The sequence below is a fragment of the Chelonoidis abingdonii genome, chromosome 3, assembly GCF_003597395.2.
Source record: "Chelonoidis abingdonii isolate Lonesome George chromosome 3, CheloAbing_2.0, whole genome shotgun sequence".
Taxonomy (NCBI): Eukaryota; Metazoa; Chordata; order Testudines; family Testudinidae; genus Chelonoidis; species Chelonoidis abingdonii.
The window spans coordinates 12,497,275-12,519,926 of record NC_133771.1 but is presented as its reverse complement, the minus strand read 5'-3'; the positions used below and the strand labels follow the sequence as shown (position 1 = coordinate 12,519,926).

The 22,652-nt window shown below is 43.1% G+C and overlaps 1 protein-coding gene across 1 annotated transcript in view; it reads right to left on the bottom strand.

Annotated features, from left to right (window-relative positions):
• The window catches only part of PKHD1 (PKHD1 ciliary IPT domain containing fibrocystin/polyductin), a 394,719-nt gene that overhangs the window by 87,479 nt on the left and 284,588 nt on the right, over positions 1-22,652 (bottom strand). The window contains exon 59 of the mRNA XM_032796706.2: positions 21,054-21,214. Within this exon, the coding sequence (XP_032652597.2) occupies positions 21,054-21,214 (161 nt within the window). The remainder of the gene's footprint in view (positions 1-21,053; positions 21,215-22,652) is intronic.

Here is a 22,652-nt window from a genome sequence, read left to right as displayed (position 1 = left end):
TGGGGGGGTGAGGGCTCCAGCTGGAGGTGCGGGTTCTGGGGTGGGGCTGGGAATGAGGGGTTTGGGGTGTAGGAGGGTGCTCCAGGCTGGGGCAGCAGATTGGGGCACAAGGGGTGAAGGCTCCAGCTAGGGGTGCAGGCTCTGGGGTGGGGCTGGGGATCAGGGCTGGGACAGGGGGTTGGGGCATGGGAGGAGCTCAGTGGTGCAGGCTCTGGGTGGCGCTTACCTCAAGCAAATCCTGGAAACAGCAGCATGTCTCCGCTACATGGAGCCGGGGCCAGGCGACTCTGCCTGATGCTACGTCTGCCAGTGCTGCCCCTGTAGCTCCCATTGGCTGCAGTTCTTGGCCAACGGGAGCTGTGGGGGTGGCATTTGGAGTGGCAGGGGCAGCGTGTGGAGTCCCCTGGCTGCCCCTACAGATAGGAGCGGGGGGTGGGGGGGACATGCTGCTGCTTCTGGAAGCCGTGCAGAGCCACAGCATGTCCGCATGGAGCGAATCCCGGCCCCGCTGTGGGCAGCCCAGAGCCCTTTGATTCCCGGCCGCGGCTGAGATTTAAAGGGCTCAGGGCTCCCCGCAGCTGCGGGCAGCTCAGAGCCCTTTTGAATCCTGGCCACGGCTGGGATTTAAAGAGCTCTGGGCTCCCGCCGCTGAGGGCATCTCAGAGCCCTATGAATCCCGGCCGCAGCTGAGATTTAAAGAGCTCTCAGCTCCCTGCGGCTGCAGGCAGCTTAGAGCCTTTTGAATCCCGGCTGTGGCTGGATTAAAGGGCTCTGGGCTCCCTGTGGCTGCGGGCGGCCCAGAGCCCTTTGATTCCCTGCCACAGGCCGCACAGTGAGCATGTTGTGCAGGCCTGATTTAGCTCATTACACATTTTGATCTAAAGATGCAAAGTACAAATTTTCAAATCAGTTTTACAAACCTCGACCTCGTTTTTTAGATCTAGTGATTAAAATCATAACTTTAAATCAATTATTTAAATTGCTCCACCCTGCCTTGGGCCGATTCTTTGCAGGGCAGAATACCTCCATTGACATACGACTGACTTAATCTACCAAGTCCTGCTACTGCTATTGAAGTCAGTGGCAAAACTCTCATTGACTTTACTGGAGCACTGTCGTCTTTATTGGGAGCTAAGAGTGCTCAACATCTTAAAGGCTGGAGGTGGCGGAGATCCCAGAAGGCAATAAAAAAATTTGTTGCACAGGTTCCTAAAATATTTACTAAATGTTTGTGGGAGGTCTGTGGAAACAAAGACATGCACCTTTCCATTTTCAGTTTTTCAAACATAACGCAACACTTTCTCCTTGATACATTCGTAAAAGATTTTTCCCTACTTTGTACTGTTTTCTTACAGTAATTTGGTTTTATATTTTTATTATGTACTTCTCATGAGTTCTGCACATGGCACACAAGAGTTTGTTTTTCTTCCTTTCATCTGTATTTTTTTCTTTATCTACAGTGCAACATTTGTATGTGTAATATTTCTGTGTTTGAAGACCCAGTGGATATGCCTTGTGGACATGAGTTTTGCAGATCATGCTGGGAGGAGACAGGGGCTGGTGCCAGGCTGGAGGCAGGGCAGGGGGTGCGGGCTGGCTAGAGAATGGGCTGGCTGCGGGGCAGTGGGTGCAGGGCTGGCTGCAGACAGGAAAACTGGTGGCAGACAGGGCAGGACAGTGTGGGGCTGGTGTGGGACAGGCAGTGTGCAGCAGGGGTTGGCTGGCGGGCAGCTGGCTGCAGGTTCAGGGGGTACAGCCCCATCCTTATGATGAGTGCCCCCTCCTCCTTCCTCCCCCACCGGGGTAGCAGCAGCAGCCTGGGGCTCAGGGGCTATTTAAAGAGCCCGGGGCTCCCCTGCTTCCACTGCACCAGTCCTGTAAATAGCTGCAGGAGCCCTGGGGAAGTGGCAGGGCTCTGGGGGCTATTTAAAGGACCAGGGCAGCAGAGGCAGCTGGAGTCCCCCTTCCCACTACCCCAGGGCTCTGGGGGCTATTTAAAGAGCCCGAGGCTCTGCTGCTTCTACTGCCCCAGCCCTTTAAATAGCCACAGGAACCCTGGGGAAGCAGTGGGGCTCCGCTGGCTATTTAAAGGGCTGGGGCGGTAGAAGCGACGGGAGCTCCAGACTTTTTAAATAGCAGCCCAGAGCCTTTTGAATCCCGGCTGCGGCTGAGATTTAAAGGGCTCTGGGATCCCCACGGCTGCGGGCAGCACAGAGCCCTTTGATTCCCAGCCACAGGCCACACAGTTGTGCAGGCCTGGCCTAGAGTCTAATCACTCAGCCCACAGTCTCTACTCAGACTACACAGGCTTACACCCTTCATGGGATCATCACATGCAAACATACATACAAATGCAAAAAGATTCACCAGAACTGAAGTTCACAAAACTCAAATAGTTGTTTTTTTTTTTGATCTACTTCATTATCTTTATGACAAATATTCATTTCCGAGCTTCAGTTCAGCTGGTTAAACTCTTGGCTAAAATAGCCTGAAGTCAATGGGCCCTGTTCTCATTTACACTAAGGGCTTATCTACACATGGAGCTGAAGTTTTTCAGGAACAGCTGTAACTGGGAAATACTCCATGTGTGGACACTCTTAGGCCACGTCTACCCCACAGTGCTGGAGCAATGCCACTCTAAGTCCACAGTGTAAAGGAGGACACCAGAAAGGGCTTTTTCTGTCACTGTAAGAACTCCACCTCCTCACATGATTGTAGTCAGGTCCATTCTTCCGTCAATCAGTCTGTGTCTACACCAGGCATTAGGTCAGCCTAGGAATGGCACCCAGGGTGTGGATTTTTCACATCCCTGAGTGCCGTAGTTATGTCAAGCTAAATTTTAAGTGCAGACCAGGCCTAATTCTGGAATAAGGGCATGGCTAGACTTGCAGATGTAGAGTGCTGTGAGTTAAACCAGCCCTCGGAGAGCTGCAGTGTGTTCATACTGTCAGATTCAAGGCGCACTGACATGGCCACATTAGCAGTAATTGCAACGCCACAGAGAGCAGTGCATTGTGGTAGCTATCCCAGCGTTCAAGTGGCTGTAACCTGCTTTTCAAATGGGGGCGGGGGAGGCGGAGTGTCAGAGGGAGTGTGTTGTGTGTATGTGGGGGGAGAGAGAATTGGTTTTTGGGGGGCTGAGAGTGTGTCAGCATGCTGTCTTGTAAGATCAGACCCTCCTCTTCCCCCCCCGCCCACCTCTCTCTCTCACACTCACAGCAAGCAGAATTCCACAGTAATGGTTGCTTTGTCCCAGAGCAGATAAGCATGCTGGCTGTCAGAAACGGAGCTTTGAAAGGGGATATCCGCATTCCTACAGCCGATTCCAAAGCAATGACAAGAGTGGCCACTTGACTTAAAGGGATTATAGGACGTTTCCAGAGGCCAATCACTGCGCAGTAATGCAACACCTCATTCTGATGCCCGGGAGTTTCAGCCGCGGTGCACCAAGCGTTATGCTTCTCGTGGAGGTGGATTACCAGGCGCACTCCAGCTGCAGAGTTCAGGTGCTCTAAGTGCCTTGCCAGTGTGGACGGGTCGGGAGTTAGGGTGCTTGGGGCTGCTTTAATGCACTCTAACTTGAAAGTGTAGCCAAGCCCTAAGAGAGTCCACGTATGGAGTTAATCAGGAATAGCTCTTCCTGAATAGCAACATGTGTGGACAAGCTTTAAGGCCCCTTTAGTGTAAAGTGGGACCAATTTACATTTACACGCGCTTGAAGGCCCTTTTACACTGACTGCTAGAGCAGTAAATGGGAATCAAGCCCGATGGAGTTGCAAAGTGATGTAAATCAGAACAGAATCTGGACCGGCATCTCTTTAGAAACAACACTTCTTTTAAATTAGTCATTCTTATAGATTAGCTGCTTCTGACCAGTATTATGTATTCTTTGTATTGCAATAGCTCTCAGAGGCCTAACCTGAGATCAGGACCTCACTGTCTTAGGTGAAGTCCAATAGGCAGTAGGAGACCATCCCTGCCCTGAAGAGGTCACACGCTAAGGACTGGAGTGGCACTTTATACAATCATGAGAGCATGGGCAGCAACCCAGTTGTGGCTCAGAGCCCACCCTCCCCTCTTTGCTCTGTGGGGGAAATAAACTGCACCAGCCACTTCTCCAGCCAGCGTACTGAGATTGAGAGGTGGCAATGTGGAGCGACGGCTCTATTCACTTCTTGCCCAGCTGTCACCCTCACACAGGGCTGCCTCTAAACCAAATGGTGTCCCCGGCAAGAAGCGTCTATGTGACCCCCCACTCCATTTGTTAAAATTTCATATATCTTATTTTTATTGCATGTGTAGCCTGTTTCACAACTTTGATGCACAATGTCCATGCATGATTTATCCCTGTCATATAAGATGCTAAATTTGCATGCTAAGATCTGTACATCTGTATTTATTCATGCCATATAAGCAAATACAAAAAATTCTTTCCTCTAAGCTTATAGAAACTATTTAATTTTAAGAATAACTGAAATGTACTAACGTCAAGAAATTGAACTGTGCAGTACTAAATAGTGTTACAGCAGGCAACAGCCTTACAATGTTAAAATAATTAACCTAGTCCTTTAGCTCAAAAGGTCGCTTTGCTCGCCTTTGCCCTCGCAAACTGAAGCACAGTGAGGGCACAGCTGACAACATTCTAGGAGGGTTGAGGAAAATGTAGTTCTCAAAAAGTCTGGAATGTTCCATGAGATTCTACAAAGGTCCAGAACATTCTAAGAGGTCAGAGAAAAATAAATCCATATACAGAATACCTGAAATATTTTACTTCAGACATTCTATTTTCCCTTTTCTCCCTAACAACAAAACCAGTATCCTGAGCCTGGCAACCACCCCCAACCTAGGTGGTCACTTGGGTATCCTGCCCCTAAATCCAGGCCCCAGGAGCAGCAACCCGGTGGTGACCACCTTCCCCCAGCCTGCAGAGAGTCTGATGAGATGTGGGGTCCAAGCTAGAGAGCACCCCCTTATTCTTCCACGTAGACACACTGCTGAGCACACGACTGAGTGCCTAATGATGTGTCTTTCAAATGTTACTATTTCAGGAAGAAGGAAAAAGCCCAGCATTGCTCTATCAGTCATTTCCAGCAAGCAGATCTTCTGGTATTTTAAGTGTCATGGAGAAAGAAAGCAAAGGCCTGACCCTACAAATCCTCTACTCAGATTACTCTTATGGAAATCAATGCATGTGGAGACAGCTTGCAGGATCAGGCCTCAAATTGGTGAACTAGGCACCAAAATGCAGACAGCAGCCAAAGATCAATTGCATCCAATTAAGCTAAACTAATAAACATATGACACAGTCTCGCTGAGTTTGATATTCAGTGAAATTATAATAATAAAAGCCTGGGTGTGCAAACCAATTACACAACTAAAAAGCCATTACTTAATCATAAAAACATTACCAGCAAAACTGAAAGGACATGAGCTAAGCTCAAGTGATGTCACTTTCGTAGCCTTGCCTTCAATTAACATGGCTGATGCAATGTACGAATGACCCTTGCAGTAAAGGAAGGCGCTTGTCTCTGCTCACCCCCATTTTTTTCTGCTTCAAACATATGCCAGGCTGGTAGGCCTCCCTGCATTTTAATTACTTGGAAAGTGGCCCTCAGCATGTGAGAGCCCCAGGGCAGCTAGCCGCAAGGGACTTTAGTTCTTTCTACTTTTACAAACTATTTTTTAAAATAACTATAATAATAAATATTATAAATATAATAATAAAATAATAAATATTAGGCCATGATTTGTAGCTAATTGGTATGTTCCCTCCAAGAGTTGTGACAACAAAAATATCTTATCTTATTTTTGTTTTCCAGTTATTTTCTTGCATGTGGCACACCGCTATCAATTGGTTGATTAGAAAAATCAATCCACCACATGTCCTACCTCGGGAGAAATTAGCTGTTGAGTTACAACTTCTCATGGATTTTGGACCAGATTCTGATATCAGTTTCAGCCATGCAAATCCAGAGTAGCTCTACTGACTTTATTGGACTCACTCCAGATAGACACAGGTATAACTGAGATCAGGATCTGACCTGAAACATTTCTAAATTAGCCAAGATGATTAGGGCTGATTGAAAATATCCTATCAAAACTGTTTTTCAACAGAGACTTGGGGTTTTGACTAAATTTACATTTTCACAGGGTCTGCTTTCAGTGGAAAATTTCAGCTTTTCCTCAAAAAACTCAAAACCAAAACATTTTTGGCCATAAGCTTTTCAGTTTCTCTCTTTTTCTTTTTTTTTCTTTATATTGAAAACTCAAAAATTTCTCTGAAAAATGTTGACAAAAGTGATTTTTCCATGGGACAAAATTTTCCTTGGGACAAAAATCCCCTTTTTCCAAACAGCTCTAAAGATGATGTGGAATTGAAGTAGATTAGTTAAACCCTATTAAATCCCTGTGGGGTAGTGTTATTCAGAATTAAAGTGGCCTGAATTCGGTTTAGGGCAAGTCAATATTTAAAATGCTGCACCACTTTAGCATTTTAATATAAGCCAATGGGAGAGAGCTCTCCTGTCAGCATAGTTAATCCACCTCCCCGAGAGATGGTAGCTATGTTGGTGGGAGAAGCTCTCCCATTGATTTAGCACTGTCTGCACTGGGTGGGGGGGGCAGAATTAGATGGATATAACTGGATTTTTCACACCCCTGAGTGATGTAGTTATACCGATATAGGTCTGTAGTGTAGAACAGACCTGAGTTTAATTCACTTTGGAAGAGAACTAAACTAAACCAAATTAGGGGCACTTTAATTCTGAATGAAGGTGTTCACACAGGAGTTTGAAGTGGTTTAACTAATCAACATGAAATTGACACCTTTATTTAATTCGGATTAATTTTCCTGAATGTCACCGTGTAGACAAGCCCTTAGTCTCGCAATGGGATCCTGCTGGATGCAGAACTCTCTTGAAAATCTCTCCCCTATTGTGGGAATCTGGCTAACAGGGTGTGGGGGTGTGAACCAAAGCCGAGTGAATTCGACAGAAAAAGTTTCATTTATGTCAGTGGGCTCTGGATCAGGTCCACAGAGAAAGAGTGAGAGAGAGTGTGTTGGTGTTTGCGCCTGCGTCTCTTTCATATGGAATTAATGGTGGTTTAATGAGGTATGAAAGGATGTTTTACTGGAAACAATGAGGAACAATTGTCTAGCTCACGTTTCATTTCACAGGTCATTATTGCATTAAGAAGTAAATCGACCAAGTCCGGTAAATAACAGTCTGTGTATTGCCGAGAGCTCCAAACCAACAATCTTAGCCTTCGCCAACTAATATCTTTGTCATTTTTAACCCTTGCAGGGATCTGCCGGAGGCTAAACAATTACAGTCTTCACCCACCCCTAGCAGGTAAACATTATTCATTTGACTTCTCATCCCCTTTTCCTGCAAGCCCCATGAGGCTGGGGTTTTGCATTGTTGTTTTGTTTACTAGCCAACCTAGCCAACACCGTGTGTCTGGTGGCCTTGAAAAACAACACATATTTTAGAGACTGCTGCAGGCGTCTTTAAACAGGCTGCTTCCTCTGCAAAAATTAATTGTTGCAAAGTGCACTGTTTCCCTTGTAAAGCTCTGCAAACTAATAGTCAGCAGTTTGGCTGGATTGTGGATATGCCTTAAAGATCTAGGGAAAATAATACAATTATGCTTTGAGATACAGGTCACATTTGTATTGTAGTTGCATAAACATAAGGATCTAGTTTCTTTTTGATGTCTATGTGCAGCGCCCACAAATGCTTGAGAGGCAACATGGCCTAGTGGATAGGGAGTCAGGATTGCTGAGGTCTAGTCTTGGCTCTGCCACTGACCTGCCATGTAACCTTGGCCAAGTCATTTTACCTCCCTGCCTCCGTTTCTCCTCCCACTTTTCCTTGTCTTGTGAGATCGTAAGCTTTCTAGGGACAAGACTGCCATGTGTCTGCACTGTGCCTAGTAAAGGAGCCCTGATCTGGGCTGGGGTCTGTAGGTACTGCTGGGATTGAAATAATAAATAATAGTGAAACACTTACAATAATAAAGAGATGGCTGTTTGTAAGAGGGTTTGAGGGGACAAGTAGGGGGAGCTACTCAAAGGAGTGCGGGGGAAGTTTCCAGGTTAGGAGTCTCCCTCCACCCTGCTTCCCAACTGTTGCAAAACCTCCTCACCCCCAAACACCACTTTCTATGGGTACCACTACACTGCACAGTAAGCCCAAGTCTGTGGGACCCAGGCACATATAGTCGGTGTTTCCAAGCCCAGACTTGAGCACCTATCCTGTTGTAAACATGGGTTTACAATTACTGAGCCCTGGTCTCACACCGGTGCTAATGGGTGCATATTGCGCTATGCAGACCTTCTGATTCGGGTCTGTGGCTTAATCTGCATCCACACTGCAAAAAAAGACAGGGCTTGGACCGGAGTCTCATTGGGACATGGGCTTTGACTCACTCCCCTAGCAGGCTCCTAGGACCTGGGTCTCAAGTCAGGCTGATTTGTGTGTGGATAGAAGGGGAGTTTGGGCTCAAACTTGAATCAGAGCCTGGGGTTACTGTGCAGTGTGGACATAACTTATGTGACCCATCCTTCCACTTCCACTTGCCAGCCTTACTGATGGGCCTGAGAATACGTCTGCTCTGCAAAAGAGCCCTGCAGCAGCAAATCTCAGAGCCTGGATCAAAAGCCTCAGGCTCATGCTACAGGGCTTCAAACAGCCATGTAGACATTCTTGCTCAGGCTAGAGCCCAGGCTCTGAGACCCATGCGCCTTGTCAGGTTTCAAAGCCCTGGCTCCAGGCCAAGTGGGAACAATCCCCAGGAGGCTGAGTCAATTGATCCAGGCTGTAAGGTTTGCAGCTATGTTTTGTTTTGTTCTGTTTTTTGCAGTGTAGACATACCTTGAGAGTGTGGGATCGGGGAGAGAATCTTTACAAACTAACTAATTATCCTTTAGCTGTGTCTCTCTATCTTATATAGAGAACGCCCCATTACCAGAATACTTCCTTTCAACACCCTAGATTATTAGCCTCCCCTATTTATGCTGAGAGACAGAGACACGGGAACAGGACAACATTTTTAAATGTGGGTGCCTAAAGTTAGCTATCTACATCCATAACTATGCACCTAAATCAAGAATCGAAAGAACATTTTGCAAGGGACAGGTGGACAAGAAGACAGAGCCAAGACATGGGATCTCATGTTAAGATCAGAGAGGCTTCTGTAGGCAACAGGCATGGATCCTGTCATAAATAGATAGCTAAGGGCTAATGTTTCTTTTATCTGTAAAGGGTTAACAAGGGGAACCAAACACCTGACCAGAGGACCAATCAGGGAACCGGATTTTTCAAAGTGAGGGGGTGTTTGTTTTTGTTCTGTCTGTTTGTTTTCTCTCAGCTATGAGAGAAGAGGTTTTCTTTCTATCGCCAAGCTTCTTTCTACCCTTCTGTTACCAAGGTATGAGTACAAAAGGAAAAGCAATAGGTTTATATTGTATTTTGTATTTACATGTGTGTGCTTGCTGGATGTTTTAAATTGGATATCTTTTGAATCAGACTGTTTATTCCTATTTTCTTATAAGCAATGCCCTGTATGATCTCTTGAATGCAGAGTTTATATTCTTATGTATTTCTTTTCTTTTTTATATAAAGTTTTCTTTAAGACTTGGTTGGAGTTTTCTCTGGGGAGGGGATTCTCTTTGGTGTTAGAGCTACGGAGGAGGCGCAGCACCGGGAGTTTGGTGGGAGGGGAAAGAGAGATAGGATCATCCTCTTTCCTTGTGCTTGAGGTTTGTCTCTTTGGGAAGAAAGGGACAGGCTTCTTGGTATTGTGATGTAAAGAGATTGCATCAGCTCTCCCAAGTTAGCCCGAGAGGAAGTCGGTGGGAGGGGAGGGGGAAAGGGAAATGAGTATTTCCCTTACCGGTAAGACTCAGAGCTTCTGGGTCTTGGGGGTCCCCCCAGGGAAAGGTTTGGGGGAGACCCGGGAGAGTTTATCAGGAGCTCAGAATCCTGATTGGTGGCAGCAAGATATCAGATCCAAGCTGGTAATTGAGCTTGGAGGTTTCATGCTAGCTTCTCAGTTATGAACGCTAAGGTTCTAATCTGAGTAGGAAGCTACGACAGATCCACTGGTGATGATTTATATTGGCATTAATGACACTGCATTGGGGATAGTAGATGACTTCAGGGTACTCAGAAGTGAGCAGAAGATGACTATTTAAGCAATCTCTTCAGAGATCCTTCCTATCCCACAAGCAAAGGAAGATAAAAGGCAGAAGATTCTGGAAGTGAATTGCTGGTTAGGAAAGCAGTATAGGGTGGAGGACTTTGGTTTTGTGGAACATTGGTCCACTTTCTGTATGGAGGAGGGGCTTTATAGTTAGGATGGCCTCCACCTCAGCAGAAGGGGGACCAATCTTTTTGGAGATAGGCTGGCTACAGTTGTCAAGATGGCATTGAACTAATAGCAAAAGGTTAGGGTAAAAACGGGAAGATATGGGCCTTCAGCACAAAAATCAAGATGTTGAGAACAAAATTATTCAAGGAACCAAAGGCCATAAAGAGAAGTATTTTTTAATAGTGTATCCACCAATGCTAGAAGCCTATATAGCAAACAAGAGGTAAATGATTTGCTTATTTATGAGCATAAATTCAATCTAGTTGGTATTATTGAAGCCTGCTGGAATGATTCACACAACTGGAATGTAAAACTCAATGGTGATAACATATTTAGGAAGGATTACTTCAGGGGTTATCAAACCGGGAGTTGGGACCCCTCATGGGGTCATGAGGTTATTACATGGGGAGTCACGAGCTTTCAGCCTCCACCCCAAACCCCGCTTTGCCTCCAGCATTTATAATAGTGTTAAATATATATATATAAAAATTTATGGAGAGGTCATACCCAGAGGCTTGCTATATGAAAGGGGTCACTAGTGCAAAAGTTTGAGAACCACTGGATTACTTGGTTAAAAGGGGAGGGGCGTGGCACTTTATGTCAAAAATGGCAATGCCTGTTTCGGAGTCACTGATAACTCAGAAGAAAATGATCTTGAATGCTTACAGATCAATGTCCTAACAGATAAAGCACAAGATGGGGTATTAGTTGGGGTATCCTACAGACCACCAAATCATACTGGGGAACAGGATGATCACTACCTTACACACCTATTAATTATAATGTGTAGGGAAAGAAACAACTGTGTGATCATGGAGGTTTTCAATTTGAGTGGCACATGCTGGAGGTTTTATGCTGTCAGGACAAAAATCAAAAAACAAATTTTCCAAATATTATAGCTGATAAGTTTCTAACTTTAACAGTGTTACAGCCAACACGGGATAATTCTGTATTAGACCTGGTCTTGACAGATAAAGAGGAATTGATCACAGAACTAAAAATTAATGGCAACTTAGGTAAAAGTGATCATGACCTGATCACATTTAAACTATGCAAAAAGAATGAAATCCAGACCAGTGATATACAAACTTGGTGCTTTAAAAGGGTCAATTTTATAAAGGTGGAAAAAATTATAAGCCAAATCAGCTGGGAGGAAGAATTTAATCTGAAAAATGTGAATGATAATTGGGAATTATTTAAGAACCTTATTAGATGCCCTAAAAACCACAGTCCCACAACTGAGAAAAAAGCTCTGCTGGTTAAAAAAAAAAAAAAAAAACCTCGGAATTGAAGGGAGCTGTAAAATCAACAATACATAGCAAATGAAAGAAATGGAAGGTTGATAGTAATTAATATAAATCAGAAGTTAGGTATTGTAGAAAATTGATAAAGGAAGCCAAGGGACACAAGGAGAAATCTATGGCTAGCAGATTTAAGGACAATAAGAAGGTCTTCATTAGAGCCATTGGTCCATTACTAGATAGAAATGGTATTGGTCCATTACTAGATGGAAATGGTTGTATTTTCAATAATAATGCAGGAAAGGCAGAGTTGTTCTATATATGAGAAATGTTGTGACGATAGTCTCTTTCCATTCCACTAGTATCTCTGGAGGATATTATACAAAGGCTACAAAAGATAGACATTTTAAAATCAGCAGGTCCAGATAACTTGCATCTAAGAGTTTTAGAAGAGCTGACTGAGGAGCTCACTGGACCATGAATGTTGATTTTCAATAAGTCTCTTGGAGCACTGGGGAAATTGCAGAAGACTGGAAGAAAGATAATGTGTGCCAACTTTTAAAAAGGGTAGAGGTGATGACTCAAGTAGTCCTAGGCCTATCAGCCTGACATTGATCGTGGGCAAGATAATGGAGCAGCTGACATGGGACTCAATTAATAATGAACTAGAGGAGGGTAATGTGACTAACACAAATCAATATGGGTTTATGGAAAACAGACCTTTTCAAATTAACTTGATTTTTTTTTGATAATTTTTTTACAAGTTTAGTTGATAAAGGTAGTATTGTTTACATAATATACTTAGGCCATCTCTAAAATTACAAGTGTACTGATACAGTTGTGCCGCTGTAAAAGCACTTGTGTACCCCGTTATGCTGACGGGAAAGAGCTCTTCCCTTGACATAATGAAACCATCTCAATGAAGGGCGATACATATGTCAGCAGGAGAGCATCTTCCGCTGACATACCACTGTGCATCACTCAGGGGTGATGCAACATAAGCCAACATAAGCACTTGTGTACACGTCTCTAGATTTTTGTAAGACATTTGACTTGATGCCACATGACATTTTGATTAAAAACCTAGAATGATATAAAATTAACATAGCATATATTAAATGGATTAAAAACTGGTTAACTGGTAGGTCTCAAAATGTAACTGTGAATGAGGAATTGTCATCAAGAAGTCTGATTTCTATTTAACACCTTCATCAATGACCTGTAAGAAAACATAAAATCATCATTGATAAGGTTTGCCGATGACACGAAAATTGGGGGAGTAGTAAATAATGAAGAGGGCACGTCACTGGTTCAGAGCAATCTAGATTGCTTTGTAAACTGGGTGCAAGCAAACAATATATGTTGTAATATGGCTAGGAACAAAGAATGTAGGCCATATTTACAGGATGGGGGACTCTGAAAAAGATTTGAGGTGGTGGTGGTGGATAATGGTGTGACTCTGTGACCAAAAGAGCTAATGCAATCTTTGGATGCATAAACAGGGGAACTTCAAGTAAGAATAGAAGTTATTTTACTTTGCATTTGGCATTGGTGCGATAGCTGTCCAGTTTTGGTGCCCACAGTTCAAGAAGGATGTTGACAGATTGGAAAGGATTCAAAGAAAAGCCACAAGAATGATTAAAGGATTAGAAAGCATGATGTATAGGAATAGACTCAAGGAACTCAACCTATTTAGTTTAACAACATCCACAAGTGCTTCAATAAAGAAGCTGCTACGCTGACAGGAGAGCTTCTCTTGTTGGCACAGTTAATCCACCACCATGCGAGGAGGTGACCAGGAGAATCCCTCCGGTTGACGCGGTTGACATAATACTGTCTATACATGGGGTGAGGTTAGTATAATTGTGTTGTCCAGAGGTGTGGATTTTTCACACCCCTGAGTGATGTAGTTGTTCCAGTGTATGTTTGTAGTGTAGACATAGCCTTAGTGTCTCTGTTGTAGGAGTGTACAGCAGCAGGTTATGGTGTACGTGAAGAGTAATGTGGACTTATTGCTGAGATGGTGTCTTGGCTATAGAATTTTTTTCCATCTATATCTTAATGCTTATAACATCGACAACAGGAAATGCCATGTCATCACATGCCAAATGCTGTTGTTTCAAAGCTAAGGGACAAATACCTTTGAAACAAGTAACCTGCTACAGTTACTTGGCTGCTAAGATATCTACGAACTCCAGCGATAGCATCTTATAGTTTTCCAAAACAGGAAAATGTCCTTTTCATCCATAGGGCCCCATTCTGGCCAAGTTCCGCCCCCCCACCCCCAACTTGGCTTGCCCCTTCAATATCCACAGAGAGTGAATTCAGCAGAAACCCCATGAAATAAATCTGTTGGGAGGAGAGCAGGAAGAGCAGTGCAAGGAGTATGATGTATAGGCAGAACTCTTCCCTTCTGGTTGTAGCCTCCCCTTAGCATGAAGACCCATGCTGACACCATAGGCCTCTGTCCCCATTTAATGGCTGGGCCGCCTAACGAGGATTCTTAGTGTGCTGTTGTCCCATCTTAATGAAGCTGGTCCTATAACTCAAGCAATAGAGACTCCTGATTTTAGTCCTCAGGTTCCATGATCCACCAGGGTTGTTGTTAGACAAGCAAAAGCAATTCATCTTCCTTAGCTCACAATAGCAGGCCACAGATATTTAAACCTTGTCCTCACTGGAGTACAAAGTGTAATAGCCATCAATCATCTTCAAAGCTTGGTCATAACATGAGTTCTGTTGGGATCTCAACCAGGGTTCTGTCAGAAGTCATATGTTCATGACAATTTCAGAAAACCAACTTTTCTGATCATAGCAGGTAAGTGTTTTTTAAATAACTTGACAATTTCCCTTTAATTCTCCCCACTGCTATTTTCGGCACTGAAAAGCCACATCTTCCATGTGTCATTTGTTAAAACAAAAGGAAGTTTCTGTCTGTGAAAAAACCTGCGTTAGTGGAAAATATTAAAAATTTGGGGCTGATTTTTGTAGCTTTTTCAAATCCAGCAAACAGATGATTTTTCTCGCATTTAATACAGCTGCACTATATGATCATACATAGCCAGTATTTGTTTAGTATATTTGTAATATACTAAGAGAGACACTGTCAGATTAAAAATAATATTTTCAAACACAAAATATCTTCACCTCTGGCACAAACAAAGAACCTGATTACTAACACTGAAAGATTAAAAAAAAATTAACTGATGTTTGACAATTATGCTAATATTTTACATTTCTTTCAGATTGGAGAATGAAAACAGACTGGGTTGTTTTCACCTTTGTTTATAAAAGTCAATTTCTCTGTCAGGTTCTCATGCTACAATGTCTGGGTAGCACCCACTACAGGGAAATGTTTATTTGTTTAATAAAAATACCGCCCTCATTAGATTTTTATTTTAATACAGAAGCCTCTCCCCACTACCTATTTTGTTGTTGTTTTGGTCTTAGATTCTGGGTAGCCTTATGTTTTCAGAAACTGACACTTTGACATGAAAAAGGTCTGAATACAAACAGGTTGGATTTTCAACAGCTCCTACGTGATTTAGGATAAGAAGTCTCAAGGATTTTCAGTGGGACTTACATGCACCTAAGTAGAACTGGCTGTTAAGTGATATTTTCCCCCTGTGATAAATACTTTGTTTTCATCAAAAAATTCATCATAATGTTGCTTTCAAAATGAGATTTTAGTTTTTTGACCTCAACACGTTTCTGACAAAAATGATAATTTTTTTCATGAGAACTTCCACTGGTTGAAAAGCTACTTTCCTTCAAAAAATAATGTTGATGGAACATTTTCAAGCAGGTCTGCCCATAAGTCGCTTGGGTGTTTTTTAAAGTCCCACCCGGATAGGTCTCCTTCAGCTCATTTTACTGGCACTATTTGTGCATTTTATTGAATAGAGAAAATTAGCAATAGAAATGAGCCTAAATCAAAATCCTGGCTCCAAATACCCATGAACTTTGAATTGTTTAAAATCTAGAGACTTGTCTACATGGCGAGTTACTGGGTGGCAAGCCAAGGTCTGAATCTGCAGCACACCTGCTTGTTGTGCAGTAATGTCCTGGGTCAAGACTGTTACAGCACGCTGAAAGTTATGGAATGTAGTGTCCACCTGGGAGGTTACTCTGCAGCAAGCTGGTGGGCTGTAGAGTCACACATAGCTTGCCACAAAATAACTCACCATGTAGACATGGCCTAGATCCAACGTTTGTATTTTAGTTCATTTTAAAGAACGCTAACACTCAATGTAACCTTGGGCAAACCCTATACATTCAGAGATTTTGGACCCCAATCTTGCAAGCTGTTTAATGGAAAGTGACTATTATTGCACACATATATGAGTTTGAAGGACTGGGGCCTCACTTAGCTTTTAGCATCCATGCATTCAGATGTTTAGCCACACCTCTTTGGTATGGACAATGTAACAGTCATTTTTTGAGAGCAAGTTTATTATTTCAATAATTCCAGCCGTTTTAATTTTGTCCAAATCAAAAATACCAAAGCAGAAGCCTTTCTTGAAATATCCAGGAATTTCCATTTCTGGTCCTGGGAATCACAGAGCAACATAGAAAAATCAAAATTAAACAAAAATGTTTCCTGAACTTTTTTGAATCTCAAACACAGTTTGGGTCTCATTCAATTTGTAGTTTGCTTGTTTCTTATTTAGTTATTTAACCCTCTCATTAATTTTCATTACAAGTAACCCAAGCTATATGCCATCTCTATCCTAACATCAAATGGTTCACACTACAGCTAGTCAAAATCTTTTAATTGAAGATTTTCATGACTTTTTTAATTTAATGGAAATTTTTGCAAAATTTCCATTTTCTGCATTTTTTTTTTGATGATTTTAGGTTTTCAATGAAAACTCAAAAAAACCCTGCAAAAACCACACAGAAAATAAAACACACTTTTTGACTGGCTCTAGTTAATACACGCCTACTTTTGAACTAGTCTGTGCAGAGCTGTGTAGTTTTTAAACTAGGGGACTGGCTGTCAGAACTCCTGGTGTTTATGCAGGAATTCAGTGCATGACCTTGGATCTTGGGCAAATCATAGTTTTTGTGCCACATTCTATACAATGGGTATAAGAATACGTGACTACTCCACAGGAGTATTATAAATCCAACATGGATCAAAGTTTGTAAAATGCGTGGAAAATCTTTGAGGCCGTGCAAGGTTTTATTATTACAATGTAGAAAACAATTGTAATTTTTCTGAAAAAATTGATGGAGTTTATTAACAATGAGAAGAAAAAGGTATAGAATAGCTGAAGTTTCTTAAGGCTCTAATCCAACAAACACTTATACACATGTGAGCGAGCTATTTAGGTGAGTAGAGTTACATCCATGTTTGTAAGATCGGGAACTGAAACAGTTAAACTACTCGGAATATGCAAAGAAATTGCTCCCATGCAGCCATATGGATTTTTAAGCATCTCTTTACAAACCCTGCATGGAAGTCATTCTGGATACTCCGAATAATAAATAATAATAATTTCATGACATGGTGGCGGATTACTCTGTGTGCTGAATTTGGAGCCATGCTAAAGGGCAGAAATAAGGAACAGTAAGAGCTCCCTTTCGGATGTACAAAAGAACACCGAGGGCTGTCTCCTTCGCTGCTCAGATGAGAACACTCAAAGGCACATATCCTGAAGAGTCTAATATTTTCTGGGACTCCACTGAGCCTTTATGCTTTAATACCCTGACATCTGGAATGCTCCAAGTCTAATGTTTAACCATAAATATCTGCTGAGATTAAAGAGCCGTAGAGTAAGTTTCAATCTTTTGGGCCTATAATTGCTTGGGAAAAGAGAATGGTATTTTCCCCTCTAGCTAAAGAGAAAGAGAAAAAGACCTCTGCAAGCACAGATATTGGCAGACAAATTTTCTGACAACCATTTCCTTTCTCTGTTCCCCACTCCACTCCCTCATTTCTCTGTCTATAACACCATCTCGCTGCCATTCCTAGGAGGAGAATGAAGTAAGTTTAAAAAAAAAAAAAAAAAAAGGTTTCTCAAGAGCTAGCCGCATAAAGCCAAGAATAATTTTGAAGCCAGGCAGTCAGCATACCCTGCTCACCACTGGCATTTGTTCTTTCATTAATCTTTGTGTCAGGTTCCTCTCACAGCCAACAAGTGTGTGTTCACACTACTTTCCTCAGTCTATTTTATTTCAAGTTCAAAAAGGCCTAGAGTGTATCTTCAAATAACAAGAAGAAATAGGAGCTAGAAAGATGGTCCAGTACACAGGGTATTAGCCTGGGACTCGGGAAACCCACATTCAATTCCCTGTTCTGCCACTCTCTTCCTTCATAACCATAGGCAAGTCACTTATTCTCTCTGGGCCTCAGTGTCACATCTGTAAAAGGGAGCTAAGAACATTCCCTACCTTACCTGAGCATTGTGAGGACAAGTGGATTAAAGATTGGGAGGTGCTCAGATACTATGGTAATGGAAGTCATATAACTACCATGGAAAGATGGCACTTTGGAGACACAAACTAAATTGTGCCTGTTGTAAAATCACAAGAAGTCTGTCGCAGAGCAGGGAACTGAATGTAGGGCTTATGAATCCCAGGCTCATGCCCTAGCTGCTGGGGACCACAGTTCCTTCTTCCTACATGTTGAATGGTGCTATGTAAGGTGAAGGTTTTGGTTAATGTTTGTGTAGTATTTGTACATTATTAGCCAATGATTCTGTTATTTATTATTTCTATTAAGGCAGTGCCTACAGCCCCAACCATGGAACAGGGCCCTGTTGTGCTAGGTGCTGTACAAACACAGAACTAAGAGATGGCCCCTTCCCCAAAGAGCTTACAATCTAGGTGTAAGATAGGAAACAACAGGTGGATGCAACAAATAGGATGGAACACCACAAGTAAACAGTGAGATCCATGCCATGCCCTGCATTTCAAATATTTGAAGTTACTGAGTAGATTAAATAAGAAATAGCATTAACCTCCCATTGAGCCATTCAATTATATGCCCGTTAAAGAGAACCCACCTACTCGGAGCCTACAGCACTATTGTGTGTGTGTGTGGGGGGGGGGGAATATCTGGGTTGCATTCACTGGGTCTCCTTACCTTGAAGGATGAAGAGTATTTTGCCTTTAACTTTCCTTTTATGGTAAGTAGGATCTTTGGGGAATGTCAGGAACTCAGCCGCCTCTGGTCTCGATTGCCTAGTAACCCAATGAGCTTGGCTAGGCCCCCTAAACCCTCACTAAGTGATTGTGCTCACTGATTGGTCAGAAGAGCCAACAGACCGTCATTTAAGCCCTGCAGCAACAGCACCACTGTGGCTGCTCAATGCATTCCGTGCCTGCAGATGCACCAGACCTGTTTCCTGTCCAGTCTTTGCTCCACCCCTTCCCAGCTCTGCTCCAGCTCTATAGCCTGCCTGCCTTTGAACTCCTGACTCCTAGCTCTGACCACTGGCTTGTCTCCAGTTCTGCCCTCTGATTCTGTTCCGACCACTACTCCAGACTCCTGCTCTGACCACTAAATTGCACTGCCTGCACCACAGTGTGTGACAGACAAAGGCTGAGGCCAACATCTTCAAACTGGACACCCCAAATTGAAAGGTTCTGAAAAATGATGGCTGAAGGACAAATTCAGAGGCTGCAGAGGGCTAGCGAAGGTGTGTGCCACACTGCATTTGGGAAAGCACATGTCCCTGAGTGGAGAGTGGGAAGGATGCTGCACATTACCTGATGATGCTAGCTCCTCTGGTTTGGGCTTAGAGATGTAAGCACAGGGTTAAAAGCTGCAGGGCAGCAGTCTGGGTATAAAGCCACTGGAGGTGAGCAGAATAACTGGCTGTTAGTTAAGTAACAGGTGAATATTAGTAGGAGGCACAGAGGGTGGTGATTAACTGAAAAGTGTTAAGTGCTGAGCTCTGCAATCTGCAATCGAGAGAGAGAGAATTCTAAGAGCCAAATTCTATTCTTGGTTACAGAAGCATAAATCTGTAATTCAGTGGAATTAATCCATCCTTATGTTAGTATAACTGAGGTAGAATTTGGCCCAATGGGAGTTTTGTGGTCATGACCAAGGTCTGGATTTGACTGTAATTGTCTCATGTGGAAACCTCCATTACACTGTCCAAAGTATTCTGTGTTACAGAGAACTATGAATTCACCTCCAAATGAACCTGTGCTTTTCCAAATGTGAGCCTGAAGACAAAGGGAATTGCAGTTTTGAAAGAGGAAGACTCGGAGATTAAGGCTGGAATTGGGAAGGAAAAAAAATGCCACTCACATTTGGGCACTGAGAGGAAAACACCACAATTCTGTTCTCGCCTGGGAGGCAGGCAGCATTTACCATATGTTGTCAACTTCATTACATAAGGAGACAAACCCCGTGGAGTGCAGGTTGTACCATTAGTGAAGTAGGGTTTCCTGGTATTTATAACTTCTATGTGTCTGAGTATCTTTAAAAATGGTACAAATCTTTAAAAATGATCTTAAAAACGATCGGGAACTATGTGCGCATGCATGCTTTAATAAGTTGGTGCTAAATGGCAAATGATGTAGCAGTGTCTACTGAGAGATTAGCATTGGCTTGTGATTCATAACAGGGCCGAGAAAGTTGAGGGCGGTGTGGGGGGAAGAGCATGTTTATGCCTAGACAATGTATTAATCAGCCCTCTAAGCAGCCAGTGAGGGAGGGATCCTTGGAGGAAAGCCTTTACCGGGTACACATTAGACATTTTGTTTAAAGATTAAAGTTCTTCTTGTGTTTAATCAGTTTCAGCACAAGATAGAAAATGGGATTAATTACAGTCCCTCGCATGAGCCTCCCATACTGCCGGAGTCACAAATGAGGCGACTTCTCTGCAAAATGGCCGCCATCAGCAGCAGGCTCGGGAAATGCTAATTGTAATTAAAGAGTTTATTTGGAATCACAGAGCAGAGTTTTAATCAGGATGAGAATGGAGCCTTGCTGTGTGAACTTTCAGAATGCGGTTACTGAGCAAGATGGGTCTTTTTAAACAAGAGAAAGTACTCTCTGAACTGCTGGCCTGGATTTTCAGCCAGATACTCTCATCAGCAGGAAATGAATAAAAATCCTCACTGGGACAATTATTATTATTATTATTTTGCCCTAATACAGCACCTCTCATTCAAAGATCCCAAAGCACTTTGCAGATGGGTAAATATAATCACCCTTGCTTTACAGAAAGATCAGTTAAAGCACAGAGGGGTAAGTGCCTCACCCCACAGCAGGTCAGATTCCCAAGTCCTTCCATTGATCAGTATATAAAGCAGCCTCCTTTAATGAAAAGTGCTGTGGAATCTAAGCCCACAAGCTATTCAGGATCCAAGAGGATGACAACCCACTGGTATGTCTCCCAAGACTGGTTAGTCAATGCACTGCCCAAGGTTTAGCAAGATTTTTCAGAAACTGCACAATCTTCGTGTGCTACTTACCAGCGTGCGAACAGAACTCTGTCCATTCAGATTTAGACTTTGGGAAAACTGACACAGGTGGTTGTAGGCCCAGGGCACTTCCATCCAGATCCTTGAAGAGAGCCTTTCTTGAGCCTTCACATCTCATCTCAAGATATTCAAAGTCCTTGGATCCACTGATGCTGATGGAGAGGAGGAGGAGTATTATTGTTGGGAAGACAGCAAGAGAAATTACATTGTACTGGCCTTCTGAAGTTATTTTCCCCACTGGAAATTTTTTTTTTTTTTTTTACATGCACAAACTACCACAACATTCATGTGAATTAACCTGCTTGCTAAAAAAGTGGGAAAGGGAAATAAGGGATAACTGGTGAAATCTGATGATATGGAGCAGGTCTGACTTGCTCTATCATCATGAAATTCTGCAGCAATGTTCCTTTTCATCAGGATGGGCCAATCCACAAAACTGAGATCTGGATCCCAATCTCCCAAATGCTGGCAGTGATCAGACTCAGAAGCAGGCTTCTGCCCTCTAGGATACAGTTAATTCCCATTCACCTCTCTGTGGGAGGGGCAACAGCCCCTCAGGGGTTTGTCTCAGTTCATCGGAGGGAAAAGACTAGCCACAAAATTTGTATCCAGATCCAAGCATCCTCATAAATCTCAGGTATATTCTGATTTTGCTTAATCAAACAGTTCAACACTTCAGAGAACCATAGTGCCTCAGGAGCCACTCATCAGTATCCACAGGTTTGTAACTCCTGTATCATTCATAGCAGGATGAAAATGGCTATGCAATACAATTCTATCTACAGAGCAAGAAATGCCCAGGTCTTTTTACCTGTTCAGCTCTTCAGAACTGAATTAAACCATGCTTACTTACATACATACATAAAGGTGACAGAATTCTACAGTAATGGCTCCAAACTAGAGTTTGGAGAGACTCTAACAAAAACTGAAAGTAGGCCCGAGCTGGTTTTGGATATTCTTTTGAAATGAATCTCAGCAAACTTGGGCTGAGTTTTAGGAGAGTGTGGGACAACCTTCGAGTGTACTTGTTGCTGGGAGGAAATCTTACAAAGGATAATGGTTCAAGAAGGAGCCAGGGACATCCTGGTAGCTGGTGTGTGTACCACTAGATAGCATCTTTTGGAGTAGTGCAGGGACATACAGCATGAAAGACAGGAAACTGATCACTAGGTCTGGAACTCCGAGTAGCCATACCCCTCCCATTATCAATGGAGGAGTGCAGAGTGTCATGGATTCTAATACTCCTCATCTCTATTATTGATATTTATTATTTGAGTTACTGTTGTGCCCAGGAGCTCTAGCCATGGATTTCATTGTGCCAGCTGCTGTACAAACAAAAAGATGGTCTCTGCCCCAAGAGGCTCATAATTTTAGTTTGAGACAAGAGACAACAGATGGATGCAGACAGATGGAGGAGCATAAGGAAACAATGCTCTGTCTGATTTCTTGATTTCTGTGGAACTCCCTTACGCAAAGCCCACTGATTGGTGTTTTGAACTGGGTGAACCGATCAGTGTCTTAACAGGGCAGAGAAATAATTGGATCAAAGCTCTACTCTGCACAGCTCAAGAGAGATGGGGAACAAAGATC